The sequence below is a fragment of the Astyanax mexicanus genome, chromosome 20, assembly GCF_023375975.1.
Source record: "Astyanax mexicanus isolate ESR-SI-001 chromosome 20, AstMex3_surface, whole genome shotgun sequence".
NCBI lineage: Eukaryota > Metazoa > Chordata > Actinopteri > Characiformes > Acestrorhamphidae > Astyanax > Astyanax mexicanus.
Window position 1 is genome coordinate 14,559,020 of NC_064427.1, and position 23,768 is coordinate 14,582,787.

The window sequence follows — 23,768 nt, forward strand, 5'->3', positions numbered from 1 at the left end:
GAACTGAACTGAACCCGCCCCCCACCATTACTCATCCTACACACTCATACAGAACTGAACTGAACCCCCCACCATTACTCATCCTACACACTCACACAGAACTGAACTGAACCCCCCCCACCATTACTCATCCTACACACTCATACAGAACTGAACTGAACCCCCCCCACCATTACTCATCCTACACACTCACACAGAACTGAACTGAACCCCCCCACCATTACTCATCCTACACACTCATACAGAACTGAACTGAACCCCCCCCACCATTACTCATCCTACACACTCATACAGAACTGAACTGAACCCGCCCCCCACCATTACTCATCCTACACACTCATACAGAACTGAACTGAACCCCCCCCCCCCACCATTACTCATCCTACACACTCATACAGAACTGAACTGAACCCGCCCCCCACCATTACTCATCCTACACACTCACACAGAACTGAACTGAACCCCCCCCCCCCCACCATTACTCATCCTACACACTCATACAGAACTGAACTGAACCCCCCCACCATTACTCATCCTACACACTCATACAGAACTGAACTGAACCCCCCCACCATTACTCATCCTACACACTCATACAGAACTGAACTGAACCCGCCCCCCACCATTACTCATCCTACACACTCATACAGAACTGAACTGAACCCCCCCCCCCCCACCATTACTCATCCTACACACTCATACAGAACTGAACTGAACCCGCCCCCCACCATTACTCATCCTACACACTCATACAGAACTGAACTGAACCCCCCCCCCCCACCATTACTCATCCTACACACTCATACAGAACTGAACTGAACCCGCCCCCCACCATTACTCATCCTACACACTCACACAGAACTGAATGGAACCCCCCCACCATTACTCATCCTACACATTCATGTATGCAGAATAAAACGTACAGGGTCCTAAACATATGTATTTAACACAGTATGTAATAGAGGTAAGTTTTTGCAAAGCCCAATAATTTTTGCCATTTACTAAAACAGTTTAGACAGGGAACTCCAAATATGGGCATAAACATGGCGCCAACTACAAAAATGACTAAATGACAGCAGTGGTCTATTGCTAATTGTTGTCAATGGTGCTATTTTTGCTATTTTTAAGATGTTAAACACTAAATACAATGTTGCTTATTGTGTAACAGCTTAAATTTATTTGAGTACCTCTTGCATAGGGTCCCCTACATGTAGAGAGATATAAAGCAGCATGATTCACAAGTAAAGGGTGCCTAGTTTGCTGTGTTTTTTTTTTCAAGAAGGACAGTGTAATGGGTGTTAAGCTTGTGTAAAAACCTAAAAACATCAAAACTGAGAACTGAGTATTTGAGAATTTTTTCCTCCTGACAGTGAGGTTAAGATTTATCTTATAGACATTATTGTGATATTGTAATATTTAATAATAATAAAACAGAAAGGAACGTTTGGGTACCACTATGTGCAGCAGTAAGCTAGATAGCTGATCATATAGCTAGCAGTGCTGTCCATTAATCATTGTTGTTTCTGTAAATTTGAGTAGTCTTTTGAAGCTAAGAGAAGATTTACTGTTAGATAAATAAGAACCACAAAATGTATTTTAAGTGGCATGCAGTGAGCAGTGCCGTTGATGTCAGGCCAGAACCCCTGGCAACACAAAATGTGGCTACAACTGCTACTATGAGATGAGATTACAATAGAATTTATTATATATGAGGTTACAATAGAGGCTATTAGGCCAGTATATTAATTAAAACAAAAGTTTCAGTTCACCGGATCTGTTCTTCTCCCTTTGCAACAAAATGATGATTTTATCAGAAACCCCACTTTAGTAGAATACTTTATTCTCTCCAGTTCGGCTAGAAAAGATTAGCTGAAAAACAGTTGTTTGTTGTCTGTTGTTTTATGGGTAAATTAGAGAGAATTGCCGTTAAATTGAAATGAAATGCATCCACTGCTGTTGCAGCATATCTCTGGAAACAAACATCAGTACATGTTAAATTGATAATAGAGCAGCTCATGATCAGATTGGTCCCACAGAAAGTCAACTTAGCAGTCGAGATTGTAAAAACACCAGAAAAAATCATAGATATTAGAAAAAAACTAGATAGTAATAGAGAACTTGATCCAAATGACCCAGCTAAGCCCCTTTAATATATTTCCATTGTTCTAAAATGCATTGATGTTCAGTGGCTATATATGCAGCTGAAACAGAGAGCCTAGTCTATCCCAAATATTGCAACGTTAAATGTTTGAATGTTTAAAATGTTTCATTATTTTTACTTTTATATGTTGAGTAGTTTTGAAAACAGTACTTTTAAACTTTTACTTGAGTAAATAGATTGAGTTGATACTTCATCTTCTATAGAATTATTTTAAACCCTAATATCTTTACTTCTACCTGAGTAATAAATGTGAATACTTTTAACACCTACCAGCCAACACCAATTCCAGTTGGGATGCTGTTTAAAATGTAAATGAATATGAATAAAACAATTTGAAAAATGTACAGATCCATAGTTTATTCACATTTTTTTAATCTTTTAGAATTTAATACAAGCAACACATTTCAAAAAGGTTTGGACGGGGCAACAAATGCTGAAAAGTGAGGTGTACTAACATAAATAAAACAGGTGCAATAGAAGCAATTTGTATATAACTCACTGAGTAAAACAGAGCATTACAGAAAAGCAGAATATCTCAGAAGCAAATTGTGGAAAATATTTAGAAATTGTTTCTGTTTTCCTTTATATTAACTTGGATGACAGGGTATGTGTGCACCATTTACTAGTGGGATGACCTGCATCTGCAACAGATATGCAGTTGATCCACCTTGTAACTGACGGGGGTTAAAGAACCTTGTATTGATGCCAGATACTACAGGGCACATTAATAGATCTCAGTGACACACAGATGATCATCAGTATATTAGACACAGTGGTTTTAATGTTTAAGTTCATACATTTATGCTTATATACACAGATATGTCTATCTATATAATAATCTAATTAAAAATAACTAATCAGTCACTCAAAGCAAGCAGAGACAGTGATTCACATATGATTGAAGCCAGAAAATTCCATCATCTTTTTTTTAAGTAATTTAGACTATTTTAATTGTTGTATTTCCTTTCCATGGTATCTTCAATGAGTATTATTAGCAGTATGCATAAAAATAAATACAAATATCTACAAATGACTTTAAGATTAGTTTCTTCATTCAAATGGCAATTGCTGCACAGTAAATCTGCCAGTATTAAATTAACACTATTAGTGTTAAATTAACATGCACCCCTTAACATGCATGCATTTTGACAAATTTCTGCCTGATATTACACACCTTAAACGTGAGGATTTCTATTCAAGCATTACATACACTGTAAACCCAGAAGTTGTTTAAACTCAAATAAATTGAGTCTGTTTTGCATAAAATTTGAGATTTCTAAACAATACTCAACTATTTTGAGTTAGTTGAACATTTGTGGGCACAGATACACTTAAACTGAGATCTTTGAGTTGAATCAACTTATAATAACTGAGTTTAGTCTGTTGCCATTAACAGATTCTTTTCCATTGGCTTCTGTCACAATCAATTTGCATACTCGGTGTGTCCAAGAGTTTTTGACACTCACCATCAGTGTGTAGTGATTCACCCGGGGCTACCTTAGATAAACTTGTAGATCACATATTATGATTAAATGCTTGGCCTCTGTGTTGTAGGTTGTAGAACAAGCATCATTTACTGAGCTGCAGTAACTCTGTGTTCTCGCTGTGCTCTCAGTACTTTGATTTCTTTACTGTTTTCTTTCATCTACTTTTCTATGTGTATTTTAAAAAATAGTTGAATGAAACCAGAAAGAAGACTAAAAACAAGTTCAGGAAAATATTAATTTTAAATATATATGTATATTTATTTGTTAAGTTCACTGTACTTTAAAAAAATATATTACATGAACTTAAAATTTATTAGGTAATCGGTTACAACCAAAGTTTTGAGTTTAGTCAACTTATCGGGTTTTACAGTGTAGGTAATAGGTCTCATGTTTGATAAGAAATGTTCATTTTACTTTAGAGAAAAGGGCTTTGTATCACCTACACCTGTGGCACTTATATGGGCCACAAGTGAAAGGGTCTGTAAACAAGTTTACAAATTTCAGAGCACCATTAATGTAATTATAGCAAACTGAAATAAAGGTACAATAAAAAGTTAATTTCAAGTCTTTGATGTGAGAACAAAAATTTAAGCTTACAAATGCACATATATTAAACGTTATGGCCATACCAACATTTCGGGAGATTGATCCATTCTCTTAACTTTACAGGGACTTGCATATCATAACTGGTTTGAAGGATAATTTTATCACCAAGGTCAGACAAGTCTTGAACATTTTAAAGCTCTGATTAGCCTCTGTTGGGTAATCTTGTATTTCCACAGAAGATATGAAACAACTACAATAGGTTTGTAATTTGATGTGCATAAAGACATTTCCACACATAAAGACATTTTAATATGCATGAAAAATATTTTAAAGAAAATAAACTACAGAATGGTAATTCTGCACACCATAATAATCATTAGTTAAAGCCATCAGTAAAGTATTACCTTTTAAAATATTAATTACTTGTTCCACTGGGTTTAAAGTAAACTTGTAAAGTAATGTGCTAATAAATTTCATTTCAGGTACCAAATTTCACTTTTCACAATTTTGCACCAAATGTAGTGTTTATTTTCAGCCAGATACTTAACCTGCCTAAAATGCTCTTTTTTCACCTTCAGTCTTCATCCATGGGGAAATGCTAATGTGACTGCTGGGCAGGGCTATTCCACGTAGAATTACCACTTTCGCTTGTTTGTAGAGTATTTTAATAGCCTGCATGACCTCTTCTGTTTTGAGAGTGTAGATAATGGGGTTTAACATAGGAGGAATAGTTTGAGTCAGGGCAGAGTTGATCATTCTATCGTTTGCTTTTATAGATGATGTGAGAGATAAAATGTTAATGCTAAAAAATGGGAAATAAAATAGAGAAACCAATATAAGATGGGAAGTGCATGTTTTCATAGCTTTCATTCGCTCAACACCATGTGAGATTTTAAGCAAAGCAATTCCAATACAGATATATGAGACTGTTATTAATATCATTGGAAGACAAGCCAGTACAACAAAACAGGTGACAGCCATGACATAACTTATAGACTTGTCATTACAAGCTAAAATATAGAGAGGACCATGATCACAGAAGTAGCTGTCAACTGTAGTGGATCTACAGAAAGACAATCTGGTAATCATGGCTACAAGGATGGCAATGATGGCTATGGAAAAAATCCATGCAACACCAACAATTAATGTCATTGCTGCTTTAGTCACAATAGCATTATACCTCAATGGAAAACATATAGCTACCACCCTGTCATAGGCCAAAACAAGCAGAGTTAATGACTGTAAAGTCATAAAAAATAAGACAAAAAACATGTTTGTTAGACAGGCTTCATAAGAAATGTATTGGTTATTAAACAGAAACATCTCCACAAGCTTTGGAATAAGAGCAGAACTTCCACACAGATCAGAAACAGCAAGGTTGAACACAGCTATGTACTTTGCTGTGTGGAGAGAACGTGCCAGGTATATGGTCCCCATTATAAAAGAATTACCTAAAACAGTCACTGCATACACAAAGCAAAGAAACACATAGTAGTACTTTGCATGAGGGATGTTATAAAATCCATTGATGTAAAATGTGGGGGGACGAACAAATGTTGCATTGGCAAAGATAGCTGATCCCGAGAAAGCCATGTCAGGAGTCTTCTGGTTACAGAATCTGTGGAGGAAGAGAACAACCTAGTTTGATTAATTCCAAGATATGATTCCAAGTTGCCATTATGTAAATGAAAGCATAATTCACAGCATGCATAATGTATCAAAGTGTAAAAGTATGGAGAAAATTATGCATCCTAATACACTACCTCTACGGCGTCTGAAGCATCCTGTAAAGAGATTTGCACATTTGCAGGTATTTATACGTTTGTTATGGTGACATCACTTCCTGAAGCTCAACAACAAACAGAAATGGGTGTATGCTACACAGGATGAATAGTTTATGCATCAATATTTGTCACAGCAGACAGTGCAGTGCAGTGCAAGCACCCGGTGAACCACATAATTATTTCTTCTGTAGGTATTAATAACTTATTTTATGTATTCATTTTAATATCCTGCAACTATCAAAAAAATACAGCAGAGCTATTCAGAAAAAAATATTAACTTCATATATTTACCTTTTCATAACAATGTGTATGTTTACATGCACATATTATGTACACAGCATACTAAGATTTTTACATAACATAATTAATAATAATTATACATAACTTTTTTATATATTAGAATACTATATTTATGATTTTGTTTCCTATTTTCACTCTGCCAAATTTATTTATATATTTCTCCCTTTCAGACCTGGAGCAAGAAATCATGGGAGGAACCAAGGCTCACATATAAGGGGTGAACCATCCTACTCTGGTCGAACAACTTTAAATTAATTATTAAAAAGTTACTATACAGTCACATGGGTCTAATATATTCAGAAAATTCCTAGTTCAAGTTCATATACACTTGGATGTAATCAGTAGCGGAAACTGGACTGTGACAAGCTGATCTGAGGGTGGGACATCCATTAGTATTATGTCGGACAAGTGGGCAGAAAGATAAAATTAGTTTTGAGTGGATTTATGAAGAACAGACAAGATGCAACAATATAAGAGTGTGGCTAATGACTCTGGCAGACCTGAAGAGTATAAAACAAAATCTTCACCTGGATTTAACTAAGTAAATGATCTAGGGTTGCTGCAGTTGGTCAGGTCTAGGTTCAGCAACAGTATGTGCTGAAAGAATGAGGTCAGCTGACTACCAGAATATACTAAATATAGGCCAGGTTATTCCATTAATGGATTTTTTCTTTCCTGATGGCACGGCCATATTCCAAGATGACAATGTCAGGATTCATGGTGCTGGAATTGTGAAAGAGTGCATCATCAATGCATCATCTTGGTGATTGAAATTAATTGAAATGCTTGCTGCAATCAAAACTAAAAACGGTTCAACAAATATTAGAGTGTGCAACATCTTTTTTGGTGGTGACTTTTTTTTTGGCCAGGCAGTGTATATATATAGAGAGATTTTAGAACATATATTTGCTACCATCCAATGTCTCTTTTAATAAAGGCTTTGCATATTTCAGCAAGACAATGTTAAACCACAAACTTCATTCATCAACAGCATGGTGTGACAGAAAAATGCTTGCACACTAAACCGGCCTGTCAGGAATCCAGATCTTTTACCAATTGACTGTTGCAGAAAGAAGAGGGAATGCTAAACAATGGCAGACATGACCCTGTTCCAACTTTTTGAGATGCATTGCTAAAATCAGGTTATAAATGATTGAAAATGTAAAATTTCTGATTTTATGTTCTATTGTGAGTAAACTGTGGGTGTATGGGATTTGCAAATAATTGCCCTCTATTTGTATTTTTATGCATTTACATTTTACACAATGTCCCAACTGTTTATAATTGGAGTTGTTTTACTTTGCGAAGGTGACCATGATTTCAGGTCATGTCCTTTGCATTAGGCTAAAAAGATTTAACCTAAATCTAATTACACATACTAGAACTGTACGGGACAATACATATAAAAGTAAAGTTAAAAGATAATTTGATGCATTTTGCAATCCAGATCTTATCCATAACTCTAAACTTCAGTATGAACACATTAATACAGATTATTAACATTTAGACATGTTGGAATAAAATTGGTCTGAGCTGTGTTGTAATCTATGGTTACTTTATCTTTTATAACAGATTATACTGTAAAACCTAACCTTCATTACCGAAAATAGCTTTTACATTTACAATTGCGTCAGCTTGTTTTGATGACCTGATTAGAATGTTAGACCCTCTAACCCTCCATACACAAACAAAACCTCCTCTGGCTAACGTAATCATGATAAGTAAGTCTGCTAATTAGTTTGCTTGTTGTGATTGCTCCACAGAGAGACTGGTGTGGAAACAACACCTGAGAGATTTCTGTCATCTGTCTCTCAGCTCATTAGAGTTGAGCAATGGGTACACAATAGTACCTGTTGTACACAATAACACTCTCCTGTTTTAATGATACACTGTTCATGCAATGTCAAGGGAATGTATATGAAATGATGTTATGTCAGATGCCATGGTGGATATAGTTAATGAATATGATATTTAAAAATATTATGACAATATTTTAAAAACAGAGATATATGCGAGCCATATAAGAAAAATTAAAGTGTTCCTGCTAAGGATTTGCAAATGCAAAAACATAAAATACCTGATGTCATAAATATCCACACAACACCATATATTATATTTTTTAGAATTAAAATGAGTCTACAGTTTTGTATGTTTTAGTCTCTTTTAATTATTTTTATTACACTTTGTGCAATAAACGGTTGTATGCAATTTATTGTGTGCCCTGGGCCAAATTACACTTTTGCATAAAACTCAGTGTTTTGGCAAATGGGCATTTGTGAAACATTTTGGAAATCTTAACAACTATCAAGGCTGATATTTGTTTTTACAATGTTTCATACATTGAATATCAAAACAAACATGTGACATTTAACCAATTGTAACTAGAGCTTACATCAGGCCCAAAAACTCCAGCCCGACCGTACCTGAGCCTGTGCACGTTCTGTCCAAGCACGACCAGTCTAACCCCATAAACTGTCAGAGACTGATTTAAACCAGACGTTGTTTTAGTAAGTACTGACCTTTTTTTACTACAATTCTGTGTTGTTTGAATGAGTGATATGGGTTCAGAATGACATTATCAAACGTTAGAGGAGGTTCAGTGTTTTTGTTTTTTATTGTCCACATCAAGAGCTCAAGGGGGGCATCCTCTGGAACAAAGGCATGTTAACGCTCACTCTATGTTCATGCGCATAAATAAGGTGCCTATACTTCCTGATTTCTGACCCCAAATGTTTCCATTGTCTTGCTTGGTGTCTGTTTCTGCACCCTTGTGTAGTTAGAAAAATTCTGAGGTGTGCACCTGCACAAGCCTTTGTATAACGTTTAAGTAGCTGCTATCTAGCTTTCTTAAATAGCTTTAATGACGAGCCAAGTATAAACCAATGCGGATAAGTGGAGGAGCTGGTGTTTGCACTGTGCAGGCCACACAATAACAAGAGCTGAATCCAATTTCCAAGTTTTGTTCTAAGCTTCTCTCACTGTTGAAACCGTGTACTAACACGCTGACCACAAGCTCTTCTAAACAACTGTTTAAAGACCTGAAAATGATAGTAATCAATGTGCTAAAGGCAGAAGAGGTTATTAGAATATACTACAGTAGAGTGTTTTAGGAAATGGCAGCCCTTGAAATCAACCCTTGAAGTCAAGCTGAGATCTAAAATACTAGCTAGATGAGAGAACTGTTAAAATTCTGGATAAAAAGGTAAATCAATCCCCCATTTGGGGGTTTAGTTTGTTTTGAATGGTCAAAAGTGTTAGTGCACTATATCAATGGATAACACTATATCCTTTATATATATCCTTCTTACCTATAACATTAAATATTTATTACATTTACAGTATCCATGATTGGAAGAATCTTGTAATACCATTTCAAACACCTCTAAGGTGGAACATAACATTTCTTGTTAATTTTTTGTCTGCATTCTTTACTTATGTAAATCACTTATTGCCTTTACCCCCCACCCCTCCAATAGTCACGGTATAATTCACACCCTGTTTTAATTTACCATGTTTAAAAGTGTGTTATCTTCAGGCTCCAGTTTATGTAAAACCCCTTGTTGAATAACTCATTACCTACTTGTTGTGCTTAAAAATCAAGAAAAGCTTTCATTATTTTTCCCAAGCGGTAGAATCTATTACCACAATTAAAACATTAGAGAACTGGAGATTTAATCAGTGACCGTGATTAATCTCAGTAGGGAAGAAACCCCAGAGACCATTATTACTCTACACTGTCTGTAATGTGGGGAACAGACGGGAGGCGGATTTATATGGGGGTAAGACCAATACTTTAATAAATAACAAATAAACAAACAAACAGGGCTAGGGATATATATACAAAGGATAAATACGTAAATATATACAAAATAAACAAAGAAACAAACAGGAAATAAACGTGACTAGAAATAACGTGAATGACAATAAACAAGAGCGAGTAAATATGAAACGTGGAGAAAGCAATAACGTGACGTGACAGACAACGGGGGAAGGTGCAAAGACCGACGGCTAAACATGGACTAAACTGTGCTATAAATAGGAACAAGAAACACTGAACACCTGGGGAAGGGGCGGAGCTACAAATTACACACACGTGAAGGAAAAGTACTAGAGAAACACACTAGGAAACGGGGAAAACACAGGAAAACATAGCGAGGGCGTAACACTGTCAGAAAAAGGCCTCACTTACAAGTCAAGACAATGCTGTGACCTATGTACTGCTTCAGTGTTCCAGCAATAGTCATCTCCTCTTTTTTAATTTGCTTTTCTGTGGTTTAGTTTGTGTTGTATTTTACATGCTTTGTATAATTTTCAGTGATTTATGTGATTACAGATTTCATTTTTGTTTTTATCAGATTACACAGCACATTTAATGGCAGTATTATATCAACAGTCATTATTAATGCCGTGAGTGTTACATTCGAACACTTGTAGCGTTAAGTACCCACTGTAAGTGACAATATAACATGGCAAATTTAATGTGCAGCACTTTATCTGTCAACTATCATTTCATCTTATCAGTTTAGATTGTGTGTTAGATATTATTGGTCTATGTGTTGCATCATTCAGTGCAAAAAAACATGTGACAGATCTTTAGGAAACTTTAACAGTGTATCTAAGTATCCCTGTGAGATTGTAGACACCATTATTGTTTGCTTGCACTGTCTCACAGCACGTGCAATTTCATCTTAATTTATACTCCAAAGACACCTGTCAGACCCACAGGGCCAGTCTGACAGGATGCAGGTCCTGGGGGATTGCACACACTCAATAAACGTGCAACAGTGATGAGAATGTCATAGTTACTCAAAACAGCTGATGTTTTATCTTTGAAAAACATTTCATAATGACAATTCCTTATAGTGCTTTTGAGTTTTAATCACAGCCTTTGTCAGTAACACTAGTCCAATTAGGCTTCATGCTGAAGCCTGGAAAAACATGCTATACGCTGCAGTAAGTAAATGGTCAGTGACACCACCATTCTGGATGAGACATGAAATAATGACCAACAAGGTTAAAATTGAGAGTATTAACTTCATATCAAGTGTACAATGATGTTCAGAAAATTAAGAAAGATTTACAGACAACTGGTTCAAGTCTGAGGGCAAGCTCCATCTTTTAATTAAGAAAGATATTCAGGGTGCCGCTTTTCTTTCATGCAACAGTCTAATAATTTACTCTCTGCCTTGAAACATCTTATTTAACTGTACTGAGACTATCTCTGTCTTGAATTATAAGCAAACTTAAAAAGTCAAACAGCTTAAAAGAATCAATATTAAAACTGAATGTTAAGTTGGTAACAGACCATTGGTGTTTTAAGATTAAAAAAAACATTTCAGGACACATTACCCAAATTGTGATGGGGCCTACACTTTATTGTAGTGATATCGTAGATTTAGTAAACCCTGGGTGTTAACATAAATAACCTAAATATAATAATAATAACCTTAATAACATCATTCATAGTCCAGAAATTTATTAAAAATATCAGAGATGTATTAAGCTCAGTTAACTCTCTGCCAGACTTTACGATGCTAGATAGATTACTCAACTGACAAAAAACCTTGCCTTATGCTATAATGATCAGACTCAGGCTCAAAAACTGCGCATATTATAGTCTGCTTGAAAGGAAAGCTTTATTTAGAATAAAACGACACCCTCCAAAGCATGCTCAGCTCAGGTTTGTCCTTATTGATATAAGGGAGAATCATCTGTCTGTTATCTGATGTAGCTGATAAAGAAAAAAGCCTACTAACCAAAAAAGTTTGGAAGTGGTTTACCCCCTTTTACACTAAATGGCATTTTTACAAAACTTCTTAAAGCATAATCCCAGTTGTAACATTACACATGCTGCTACTGAGCACAATTACTGTTTAAGCAAACAAAGGATCAACCGACTGCTCAGCAGACAATACACAACTGTGCATATGAGAAATTGAAATCGAACAATAAAACAAAGACAAAACAGCTATTAAAAATGTAATCAATGTTTATCACAATAGGACATATTTCAATAATAATATAATTTTCACAAATATTTTTGATAATTTAATAACACTCAGAACCCAGTCGAGTCCGGCACTAAGCGAATAACTACAAGACTCAAAAATCTGTGATTAATTCAGCAAAAAAAAGCAGTTCAAAATCATTTTACATTAAATGGTGCAAAAGTGCTAGTACACCACAAACAAACTTGACCGAAACTTGTGGTCAGACTTAATTTTGATTCCTTGGTCCAGACAGTGGTTTGCAGTACTTCTCTATAATGTAGGTTATGTCCCAGCAGCTAAATAGTCTTTCCAAATTTTCCTAATAAACTTATGTTTGTTAATAGCTATTTATTAATTTAGTGAATAAATTAGTAGGTTTGTGCCTTCCTGTGGGTGTATTTCTATCAGCAGAATGCAGCACAGTGCACACAGAGAACTCAGTAATTATGATTAGGGTTAATATTACTAAACTACAAAGTCATGCTGGTGTGGCGTTGTTTTTTTTGCAATTTTTAAAAGAAAAAAAAAGGATACAAAAAACTCTGCGCCCTTAGTATTTGCCTACACTGCTTACTTTATGGACTGGCTCTGGCTGCAGTAACATCCTCTTCTCTTCTTTAAAGGCCTTGTGTTTTAGATTTGTGTAGAATGGCTTTCTATAATGCCACATTTCAAAACATGATAAGCATTTGATTACATTTTGTTTTTTCAATACTCCTCACAGCTGTCTTTTAAAAAACACAGGAAACTGTATTAAATAAAGCAAAAATGTGAAATATGACCTTCTATTTGACTTACAGTATAATAAAAACTAGCATTATAAATTATTAAATGATGGCAATTCCAAAAAGCAAAAAAAAAAAGGAACATTGTGTTCACAAGCAAATCATCGATCTGAAATTTCAGATGATTGATTCCTACAAAAGGGCAGAAGGTTGCAAAAGGATATTAAATGCTTCAAGCTTTTCACTATTTTTGAAAATCTTTTTAATGGTTGCAGTAATTCATAGCGATTGCTATTTCCCAACAGCGCCATCAACACTCTAATTACACTGTCAGATTGTGTTGAACATATGTCTTGTTAATGTGTTGAGGTCATAAGTGATTTGTGAATTTAATACTTCTAATATGTTTTTATCAAAATGTATTAAGTAACTTACGCAGAAACGTTAAAGTAAATGCTTAACTTTAAGCTTTAGGTAGTTAAAGGTACAACATTAACCATTATTACTATCATTATTAATCGGTAATCAGTCTGAAAAAAAGTTTATAAACATATTATATATTCTCTGAACTTCTTCTGCACGTTTTTGGCACCCTTAGTTTAAAAATGTTTGATTTTCAAAGCGTAAATACATTCACTCTATAGAGACTCACTTTCTGAAGGTCAATTACTCTTTGTTTACTGAATTTACTATTAACAAAAAGTGTTACATGTGGAATGTGTAGAAAATGGTACTTTTGTTATATTTTATCTGATATAGTTTTCAACTAGGATTAGTATCTAAACTGTGCTAAGTGTTTTTTTTTCTACAAATGACAAAAAAAGATGCAAATATTTTCTGTTACTTGCAAACAATTCCTAATGTGCAATTATATTATTTTATAGTGAAATTTTGTCTAAAACATGTGGATTTAAACATATTTTCTGTTAGAAATCAACAACTGATAATTTTAATATAAGTATTAGAAATACTACTGGTTTTGTTTTTACATAGAATACTAGAATACTTGATGTTCAACAGATAAATAAAGGAATATTTTTTCTTAGTTTTACAACAATCGCTACTGCTCTACTAACCATAGCCTTTACATATAGGATGAACTACTGTTACGTGGGAACATACACATGGGCTCTATTTGGTGTACGTTTTGAAAAAAATAAAATTCAATAAAATAAGTTGTGATACATTTGATCAAAATCGTATAACATCTCAAATGTCCAATGCTGGATTAGGGTGGAGTAACATTTAAAGAGAAGGCACTGAATGTAAAAAAGTTAGTGAAATAGTTTTTAGACCAAAGAAATATTATGAGTATTAATATCTTTTAAATAAAAAAAAAAACCTGCTGTGTGTTCATCAGAATATGTTTGTCCAGCTGGCTAGTTAACAACTATATCTAGCTGGGACTATATGATTTGTCTAATTCCAAGTCATTTCCAAGAGTACCTCAGGCAAAGATATTGTGCTGTAATAAGAATTATTTAAAGATTTTTACTTTTCTCCTGGATTATTTTCTTTCTGTTAAATTGTTGCTTTCACACAGAAACCTTCTTAACTCTCAATTCACAACGGGCCTGGCCCGGATGCACTGCATCCTATAAATGATCAGAGAGGATAAAGTGCAGCTACAGAAGCCAGGTACAGGTAAGACAATCAGTCAGTTTGTCTCTGCACATAACTGTGAACAATTCTGTGAATTTAACACTTTCTATACTGCCTACAATGAACCATATATTACAGGCTCTATAGACAAGACCGTAGAAAGAGCAAACGTCAAGCAAGTGGATGGAAAGGTAATACATCTCGTAAATACATCTACGTTTTATACATGGACAACATTTTATTTGGTTTCTGTAACATAAGTCTACTATAACTGTGGTTATGCCTTAGCAAATGCATTTTGTGTGAGAATAACTCATTTTTAATTTTGTTTTTAGCATGTCAGCTAATAACCAGACAACCAATACAGTTGTGAAAGAGTTTTTCATTCTGGGTTTCCTTGGACTACAGCCGGAATACTACAACCTGATTGCTGCAGTTTTCTTGGGCATCTATGTAACTGTGGTAGTGGGTAACTCAGTGTTTGTGTTGATGATTGTCATTGAACCAAGCCTGCAAAAGCCCATGTACATCATCATGATGAATTTAGCTCTGGCAGATATTGGGTTTTGCACTGTAGTGCTGCCTAAAATTGCTGTCCGTTACTTGTTTGATGATGGATCCATTTCTTTCCATGTTTGTATGTTTCAGAGGATGCTTATCCACTATTTTTCAAACGTTGATTTACTTGTAATGACAACCATGGCTTTAGATCGATATCTGGCAATCTGCTTTCCCCTCAGATATCCTGTTTTAATGACCAATCGAACTATGATCCTCTTAACAGGGTTTTCATGGACAATTTCCATGATTATTCCTGCCATTATCACAATACTGGCCTCACAGATGCCTTTCTGTGGACCAAATCTCATTATCCATTGCTATTGTGACACATTGTCTTTATATAATCTAGTTTGCTCTGATGTTAGCTTCCAGAGCTATGTTTTCACCTGTTTAGTTATGTGTGTGATTGCACTAACTCTCACTGTCATAATCTACTTTTACATCAATATTGTGGTGTCTATAATCAGAACAGCAAATAATCATAGCAGAGTGAAAGCCTTCTCTACCTGTGCCACACAGCTATGCATTATCTGCATCCATTATGTGCCCCGTTTTGTTGTTTTCACAGCACCTTATCTACCCAATGTGATATTTGATATCAATCAGAGACTTGCATTTACTTTGTTTTATTGGTTATTCCCACCACTAGTAAACCCATTCTTATACTTTTTTAGGGCCAAAGAGATACGAAAACTGTTCTTCAAATGGTGCATCAGTGCACAGAAAAATAGAAGGGGCCACAAAATCAATATTTTGTCAGTGTTCAAATGAGGTTCTCCTTACACTTTACATATTGGTTTGATTTATCAATGTATCAATGTTTATTTACAGGAAGCTGAAGTCTCATTTAAGTTTGTGCCCTGTATAAATGACATAAAAGTACATTCATATTGTGAATGAAGTTTGATGATGTAAGTTTATATTCAACAACTGGCGCTGCACGTTGCATACAGTGTCAGAAATTACATACACAATTCATTTTATAATGATTAATGACTGACCATTGTTTGAAGCTAATGTGTCACATTTTAACATACTACATTTACATAAATGGTAAATTACACATACAATATACACGTAATATTAAATGACATTATTGTAGGCATTATAAACTACACTCGGTTATTTTTTCATACTATGTACGATGCACAAAAATATAGCCTATTTTAGTCATTTTAGCCTTATGTCATTTATATATCTTTTGTAAACATGTTTGCTGAACAGAGCTCACTCTTATTGCAATAGTTTTTGTAATGGTCTTGAAAAGAATTTAGCAGCTATGTTCTTGTGTTTACCTTAAATATGTATGTTACTGTAGTCAAAAATAGTCAAAAATAGACTAGATTTACAGTCGTTATGCCAACATAACAAAGTTAGAAAAAAACTAGATCCTAGGCTTAATCTAGTTGATCCCTACGTGATCAAGCCCAAAAACAGAACAGGGCTGGATTTCCTGAAAACAAACAGTCTTGGCAAATAAACAAACTAACGCATGAAGATTGATTGCCAGAGCTTTGCAAACTGAAAATTAACGAATGAGCTCAAAGAACATCTTTGTTGACACCCCTCCTCCTCCCCTGTGCTCAATTGAACCACAAACATTGATTCTACACTGCCAAATATGCAGTATTTTATTCACTATTATGCCCAAAAAAATGTGTGTTGTAACCAATATCATTATACATATTGTGAAACTCAAAGTACAAACAGATGTACTTAGGCCTTGTAAAATACTTACAAAGACAAATATGACTAAATAAATCAACACAAATTACTATAATAATACTACAATCTATTTTAATCTAATATTAACTTTGTACATTTAACTTTGAGGACAGATCTGCACATTCTTTGCATTTTTTCAGTGTCTTCATGAGGGAGAGTCACCTGGAATAGTTTTCTCAGCATCTTGAAGGAGTTCCTGGAGGTGCTGAACAATAGTTGCTGTTTTTCCTTCATGCTGTGAAGCTCCAGCTCATCCCAAATCATCATCTCAGTTGGGTTTAGGTCAGGGGATTGAGGAGGCCATGCACTTTTTTGGTTGCTAGATAATTCCACATGTATCACTTAATTGGTACTTAATTGTTTTTTCTTTAATATTAATCTTAAATGTATAAAATAAATAAATAAAAAAACAAGAAAACATTCAACGAGATGTGTCCACACTTTTGACTGGTACTCTAAATATATATATATATATATATATATATATATATATATATATATATATATATATATATATATATATATATATATATATTTATATATATATATGCAAGTTGACATACCCAAGAATTTGCACAGATGAACGGTCAAAAGGTCAGTTAGAAGCCCCTGATTATTAAATATTCACCACATAGTACCCGTTAAAATAAGTAAAGGTGAGATTAAAGACACCACAAGCTCTACCATTGTTATATTTGGATTTTGATCATTTAAGTGTGTGCTTAAATGGTCAATCCTAATATGCCCAATTACACTACATGCTACAGACAAAATATAATATAATATAATATAATATAATATATCAACCACAGGCATATTTGAAGATTTTCTTCCCGTTCCTGCGGTCCTTGGTCTTTATGGTGCTGAACTGCAAGCAGAAACCACTTAACGAAGTACTGTCAGAATAAGTACTGGGTCAGGTTATTCATTAATTTGCAAGCAAGTTCACATACTACTTTAGTGGGCACGGGTTTAGGAAGCACTCTTTAATTAACTATCAATCTATGAGTTAATAAAGTTCATAGTGTTACGAAGCACAGCTGCATCCTTTATTATCTCAATAAACTTATTATAACACAGACTGACAAATAGCTCAGGAGCAAGCTTCTCTCACTCCAATTTAAACAGAGGAAGGTGGCTGATTGGCAGACTGCAGCATTATCTTAGCCTAATAAAACCATAAGCTAAATAACATCAGACTGTGGCTGATTGACAGTTATGGCACTAGCTTTTAAAAACCACTTAAAGCCCAACAATGTATTAATGAAGTTGCGGATTTATCAACCACAGTGTATTCTCTGGTGGACCCAGTAGAACTAGATAAACTAATTCATTGTTTAGATACTTAGATAATAGATAATACCTTCTACTAAATTTATCTACTTTAGAAAAAAGACAGAAACGGTACCTTAAAGCAATTTAGAGTGAAAAAGGCGATCAATCAAAGTCTTGTTGAGTATAGAAGGGAACTTACACAGCAAATTCAGTTTTTTTGGAATAAACTCCCTGAGAGTTAATATAAACTAATTTTAAGTGAGTTCAAATCAAATACACTCTATGTAACTCTTTTCTGGGAGTTGGCCTTTTTACTCTGTTCAGGAGTTAAATCTGAACCATGGAACATTTAGGAGTAGAAATAACAACAAAAACTATTTCATACTCAACAAATGTATGCCAATGCATATTTTTTTCTAGCTAGCCTAAAAGATCAAGATTAATAAAAATATTTCAAACCTACTGTTTATTTCTAAGATATTAGAAAAGGCTCTGGCCCAACAACTTTGCTCTTATCTACAATTACTTACACTGGATTTAGGCCTCATCATAGCACTGAGAAAGTTATAGTTTAACATAACAATTATCAGCTTCTTGCCACTGATCAAGGATGTACAGTGGTATGAAAAAGTTTGGGCACGCTGATAATTTTCACAATTTTCTTTTAGAAATCATTGATTGTTCGAATCAACAACTATTTTATTTAAATACAGCATACACATATGTGAGAAATAAAATGAAGTTTAGAGGATTTACACAAAGTGTTCAATAATACAAACACAAAGTTAGGCAGTGTAACGCCAGACAGAGCGGGGCGACGCTTGCCGAGTAAAATGAACAGACTGGTTTATTTACATGCTGATAACCAGATGTCACAGATAAAGTAGCCAAGCAAACAATAATCTCACCGAATACAGAAGCCGTAGTCGTGTAAACAGTCCGTATTCGAAACCAAAAGACAGTCCAACCTAACATCAAATCCAAAAGGGGCAAAACAAGAGACATAAACCGATAAACCAGAAAGTAGGGTCGTAACGAAAAGGCACTAAAAGTACACATGGGAAACGCTTAGTAGTCGACAATACCTCGCGAAGATAGTTTACATAATGCAGACTTCAATACAAAATACACGATGAGCATAACCAGGAACTTCCTCAGAACACAGGTGAATCTGAGCGTTGAAGCGTAACGTGATTGGGCGAAGGAGAGCGACTGACGGTGACGTCATAAACCATAGGATTCTGGGAAATAGAGTCCGGAGGTGTGGGAAGAGAGTCAAAGAGTCCAAAGAGACCGACGGATGATGACGACACAAGGGAGCCGCCCCCCCACACCCAGTGGAGATCAGAACAGATGGCCTGGTGGCGGGAACAGAATGGACAGGAGCCCTGGATCTGGGACGAACCGTGGACGGAACTGAGGGACCGGACAGAGCCTGCACTTCCACGCCTACCCCTTCTTGGACCAGGAGACCCTCTCCTAGGACAACCTCTGGGGCGAGGCGCAGGACGAGACGGATGAGACCGGTGGAAGTCCTCCACCAGTAAGGGATCCAGGACATCAGCCGCTGGGACCCAAATCGCTCCTCAGGTAAGTAATCATTCCAGTCCACCAGGTACTCCAGGGCTCCCCTTCTCCTCCTGGAGTCCAATAAGCGTTCCACGGCATACACAGGACCACCCTCCATGTCCATGGGTGGGGGAGGAAGTGACCCGTGCAAAGTCTCATCCAGGGGACCAGGGATAACCGGCTTTAACAAGGATGAAAAGAGGTGACATACATGATAATGAGAGGGTAGATCAAGACGGTAAGTTACTTCATTAATCTTCTTTATGATCTTGAAAGGGCCAATGTACTTAACTGAAAGCTTTTTATTTCCGTCAGACAGACAGAAATCCCTGATAGATAGCCAAACCCGGTCTCCAGGAGAGTAAAGGGGGGTCACACGACGTAGGCGATCAGCTTGTTGTTTCTGTCGCTCTAAGACAGCCTCAATGCGTCTGTGAGTCTCCTCCCACACTTCCTCACTACGACGCATCCAATCATCAACTGCAGGGATGTTAGAGGGTTCGGCTGACAAGGGCATGAGTGGTGGTTGGTAACCTAAAAGGCATTGAAAAGAAGTTAACTTAGTAGTAGAACTAATAAGCGAGTTCTGAGCTACTTCCGCCTAGGGGAGATATTTGGCCCAGTCATGGAGATTATTCGAACAATAAATCCTTAAAAATTTACCCAGCTCCTGATTCATTCTCTCACATTGGCCGTTGCTCTGAGGATGATAACCTGAAGACAAACTGACAGATATCCCTAACCTATTTATAACAGCTGACCAAACCTGAGAAATAAACTGAGGGCCTCGATCTGAAACTATATCTTCAGGAATACCAAAAATACGAAAAACATGATTAAATAGAGCTTCTGCAGCTTCAATCACAGTGGGTAGTTTACTAAAGGGGATGAACCTTACACCACAAGAAAAGCGATAGACCACAGTCATAATAACAGTCTGACCCATAGATACAGGGAGGTCTGTGACGAAATCTACTGCTAAATGAGACCAGGGCCGGGCAGGGACCGGTAAGGGTACTAACTTGCCGGCCGGTAGGGTACGCGGAGTCTTGCTTTGAGCACAGACAGTGCAGGAGGAGACAAAATCATGAATATCAGAACGCATATTCTCCCACCAAAAATGGTTCTCTAGTAACTGAAAAGTACGTGTTTCACCCAGATGACCTGATGAAAGTGAAGCATGAGCCCATGTAATAAGTCTGGCTCTGCATTGATCAGGCACGTAGGATCTGTCTGGAGGACATTGTTCAGGAGGAGGTGTTACAGAATTTAGTTGATCTATCTCCTCCGAAATCTCCCATCTAATGGGAGCCAAAATAATCTCAGGTTTTAAAATAGGCGTCAAGTTCTGGACTTTCTACATTACAATCTTCATAGATACGGGAGAGTGCGTCAGCTTTAGTATTTCTAGATCCTTATCGATACGCCACTACAAAATCAAAACGTGCAAAAAACAAAGACCAGCGTGCTTGACGTGAATTCATACTCTTCATGGATTTCAAATATTCTAGATTTTTGTGATCGGTGATGACAACAAATGGGTGTAAAGCTCCCTCTAACCAGTGTCGCCATTCCTCTAATGCTAGTTTGATAGCCAAGAGTTCATGATCCCCTATACCATAATTGCGCTCAGCTGGGGAAAGTTTGTGGGAAAAATAAGCTACTGGGTGCAATTTACTGGGAGAGCCAAAATTCTGAGAGAGGAAAGCACCTACCCCTACACTGGATGCATCTACTTCAACTATAAAAGGTTCCTTGGGATCTGGGTGTTTCAATAGAGGGGCTGTACTAAATACTTTCTTAAGGGAAGTGAATGCATTGTCAGCAGACTCGGACCGAACCAATGTTCTGGCGTTGCCCTTTAGCATATTGGTGAGTGGGGCCGCAATAGAGATGTAGTTGTGAATGAACCGTCTGTAGAAATTAGCAAAATCTAGAAATCTCAGTAAATCCTTGACTGACCTGGGTTGGGGCCAATTAACAACTGCTTGAACCTTATTATCATCCATGGAAACGCCCTGAACACTAATGACATAACCCAAAAATGTTACAGTGGACCTATGAAACTCACATTTCTCAGCTTTCACAAAGAGCTGGTTCTGAAGAAGGTGGGTTAGGACTGGTCTTACATGTGGTACATGAGTAGAAATGTCGGGGTAGTAGATCAAAATGTCATCTATAAATGCAATGACAAACTTTCCAAGCATATCACACAAAACATCATTGATAAATGACTGAAAAACAGAAGGTGAAAAAACAGAAGGTGAAACATAACCAGGTACTCATAGTGCCCTCTAGTGGTGAAAAAGGCCGTCTTCCATTCATCTCCCTCTCTAATTCTTACCAAGTTATAAGCACTGCGAAGATCTAACTTTGTGAATACAGAGGCTCCACGCAATTGCTCAAGAGTGACGGGCACTAAAGGAAGAGTATATGGATTGGTCCTAGTAACTTTATTAAGCTGTCGATAATCAATAAAGGGACGAAGACCACCGTCCTGCTTTTAAGAAAAAAAAAGGATGCAGCAACAGGGGAAGTAGAATGGCGGATAAAACCCTGTGCTAGAGCCTCCTGCACATACTCCTCCATGGCTAATTCCTCAGTCTGAGTGAGAGGATATATACATGATTTAGGGGGTATCGGTTATTTAACAGGTCAATAGCACAATCGTAGGAACGATGTGGAGGAAGTTGGGTGGCACGAGTTTTGCTGAAAACTTCATACAAATCTTGGTAATCAGGAGGGATATGTGCAAGAGACTCCGGCCCTGGACTTTCAACAGATGTGGATTGGAGCTTAACTTTAGGAACCCTTAAACAATGCTCTATACAGTAGGGAGACCAGGAGGTAATTTCTTTGTTGGACCAGGTAATAATAGGATCATGCTTTCTTAACCATGGAAGTCCGAGAATAATCTGATAATTAGTGTCTTTCATAACAAAAAACCTGATCTCCTCAGAGTGCAGTGCGCTGACGCTCATCTTAACAGGCTTGGTGGTGTTGGTTATGGTTCCCCGTCCGACCGGTGTCCCGTCCACCGCAGACAGTTTAATAGGATCTTCCAAGCATTCAAACGGAATCAGGATTTGTCTGGCCAGCTGCTCATTAATGAAATTCCCCTCAGCGCCGGAGTCAATCAGAGCTGGAAACACAAAGGAAGAAGACTGGCAGAACAGTATAACAGAAATAATGAAAGATCTGTAATACATGTCAGAGTTGAGTCTGCTTACCCCTTTAGCGTGTGGAATCCGAGGGGTTTCCACACGCTTTCCAGAGCTAGTAGCGGGCGGTAACTCGTAAAGCTGGTTCATTCCACCCACTACCAGCAGCCAGCATAAGAAATTCTAAGGCATAATCAGAAACAGATCGGCCTCCCTGACGTAGTCGAACCAACAACTCCCCCTGAGACTGACCCTGTTAAGGGTGATCAAAAACTAACTTGAACTCCTTAAGGAAGTGTTCGTAAGTAGCTCTCTCAATGCTAGGCCAAATAGCAGCAGCCCAGTCTAGGGCCTTGCCGGTGAGACGCGAGATAAAAAATTAAATATGCGCTGAATCGGAACCGACCGTAGAGTTAGCAAAAAACAAAGACTGCAATAGGAAACCTCTGCACAAAATCCGGAGTACCATCGTACTTATCAGGTTTACAAACCACTAACCGGAAAAGAGGCTGCCGATGGAGTAGGCGAGCTAACTGGAGACGGGCTAGCAGAGGCTAAGCTAACGGGGTTAGCCACTCTCAGCTGGGCAAGCTGAGTGGCGATATCATGGAGGCTAGTGGTGATCTGAGCTAGCTGAGAGTGTTGCTCAGACTGTTGACTAGTGAGAGCAGTAACGGAGTTAGCGAGACTCGAAAAGCTGGCTATGTTGTCCGAGAATCCTTCTCTGATTCCCTACAGCCTGCTGTAACTCATTAAACTCAGCCATCGCCGGTAGCGGCGAGGTATTATGTAAAGGAAAATCATGAAAATGATCAGGGTTGCCCAATCTTTTTTATAACACTGTAAATCTCTACTGGTGTTGCCTGACCTAAGCGCAGGCTT

General features: G+C 36.8%; 2 protein-coding genes across 2 annotated transcripts; one reads left to right on the forward strand and one right to left on the reverse strand.

The window, feature by feature from the left end:
• Positions 1-2,575: 2,575 nt before the first annotated feature.
• LOC103041391 (olfactory receptor 1J4-like) lies at positions 2,576-5,989 on the reverse strand. Its single transcript, XM_007235412.3, has 2 exons — positions 5,958-5,989; positions 2,576-5,812 (listed from the first exon to the last, which is right to left on the reverse strand). The coding sequence occupies exon 2, from the start codon at positions 5,785-5,787 to the stop codon at positions 4,747-4,749; it is 1,041 nt and encodes a 346-aa protein (XP_007235474.2). The 5' UTR covers positions 5,788-5,812; positions 5,958-5,989; the 3' UTR covers positions 2,576-4,746.
• An 8,640-nt stretch (positions 5,990-14,629) lies between these two features.
• Positions 14,630-16,226, forward strand: LOC103046100 (olfactory receptor 2AT4-like). Its single transcript, XM_049468350.1, has 2 exons — positions 14,630-14,786; positions 14,931-16,226. The coding sequence occupies exons 1-2, from the start codon at positions 14,779-14,781 to the stop codon at positions 15,925-15,927; spliced, it is 1,005 nt and encodes a 334-aa protein (XP_049324307.1). The 5' UTR covers positions 14,630-14,778; the 3' UTR covers positions 15,928-16,226.
• The last annotated feature ends 7,542 nt before the right edge of the window (positions 16,227-23,768 follow it).

Bases quoted from the DNA above. Each gene is read 5' to 3' on its own strand.
- LOC103041391 (XM_007235412.3), bottom strand. From the start codon at position 5,787: ATGGCTTTCTCGGGATCAGCTATCTTTGCCAATGCAACATTTGTTCGT.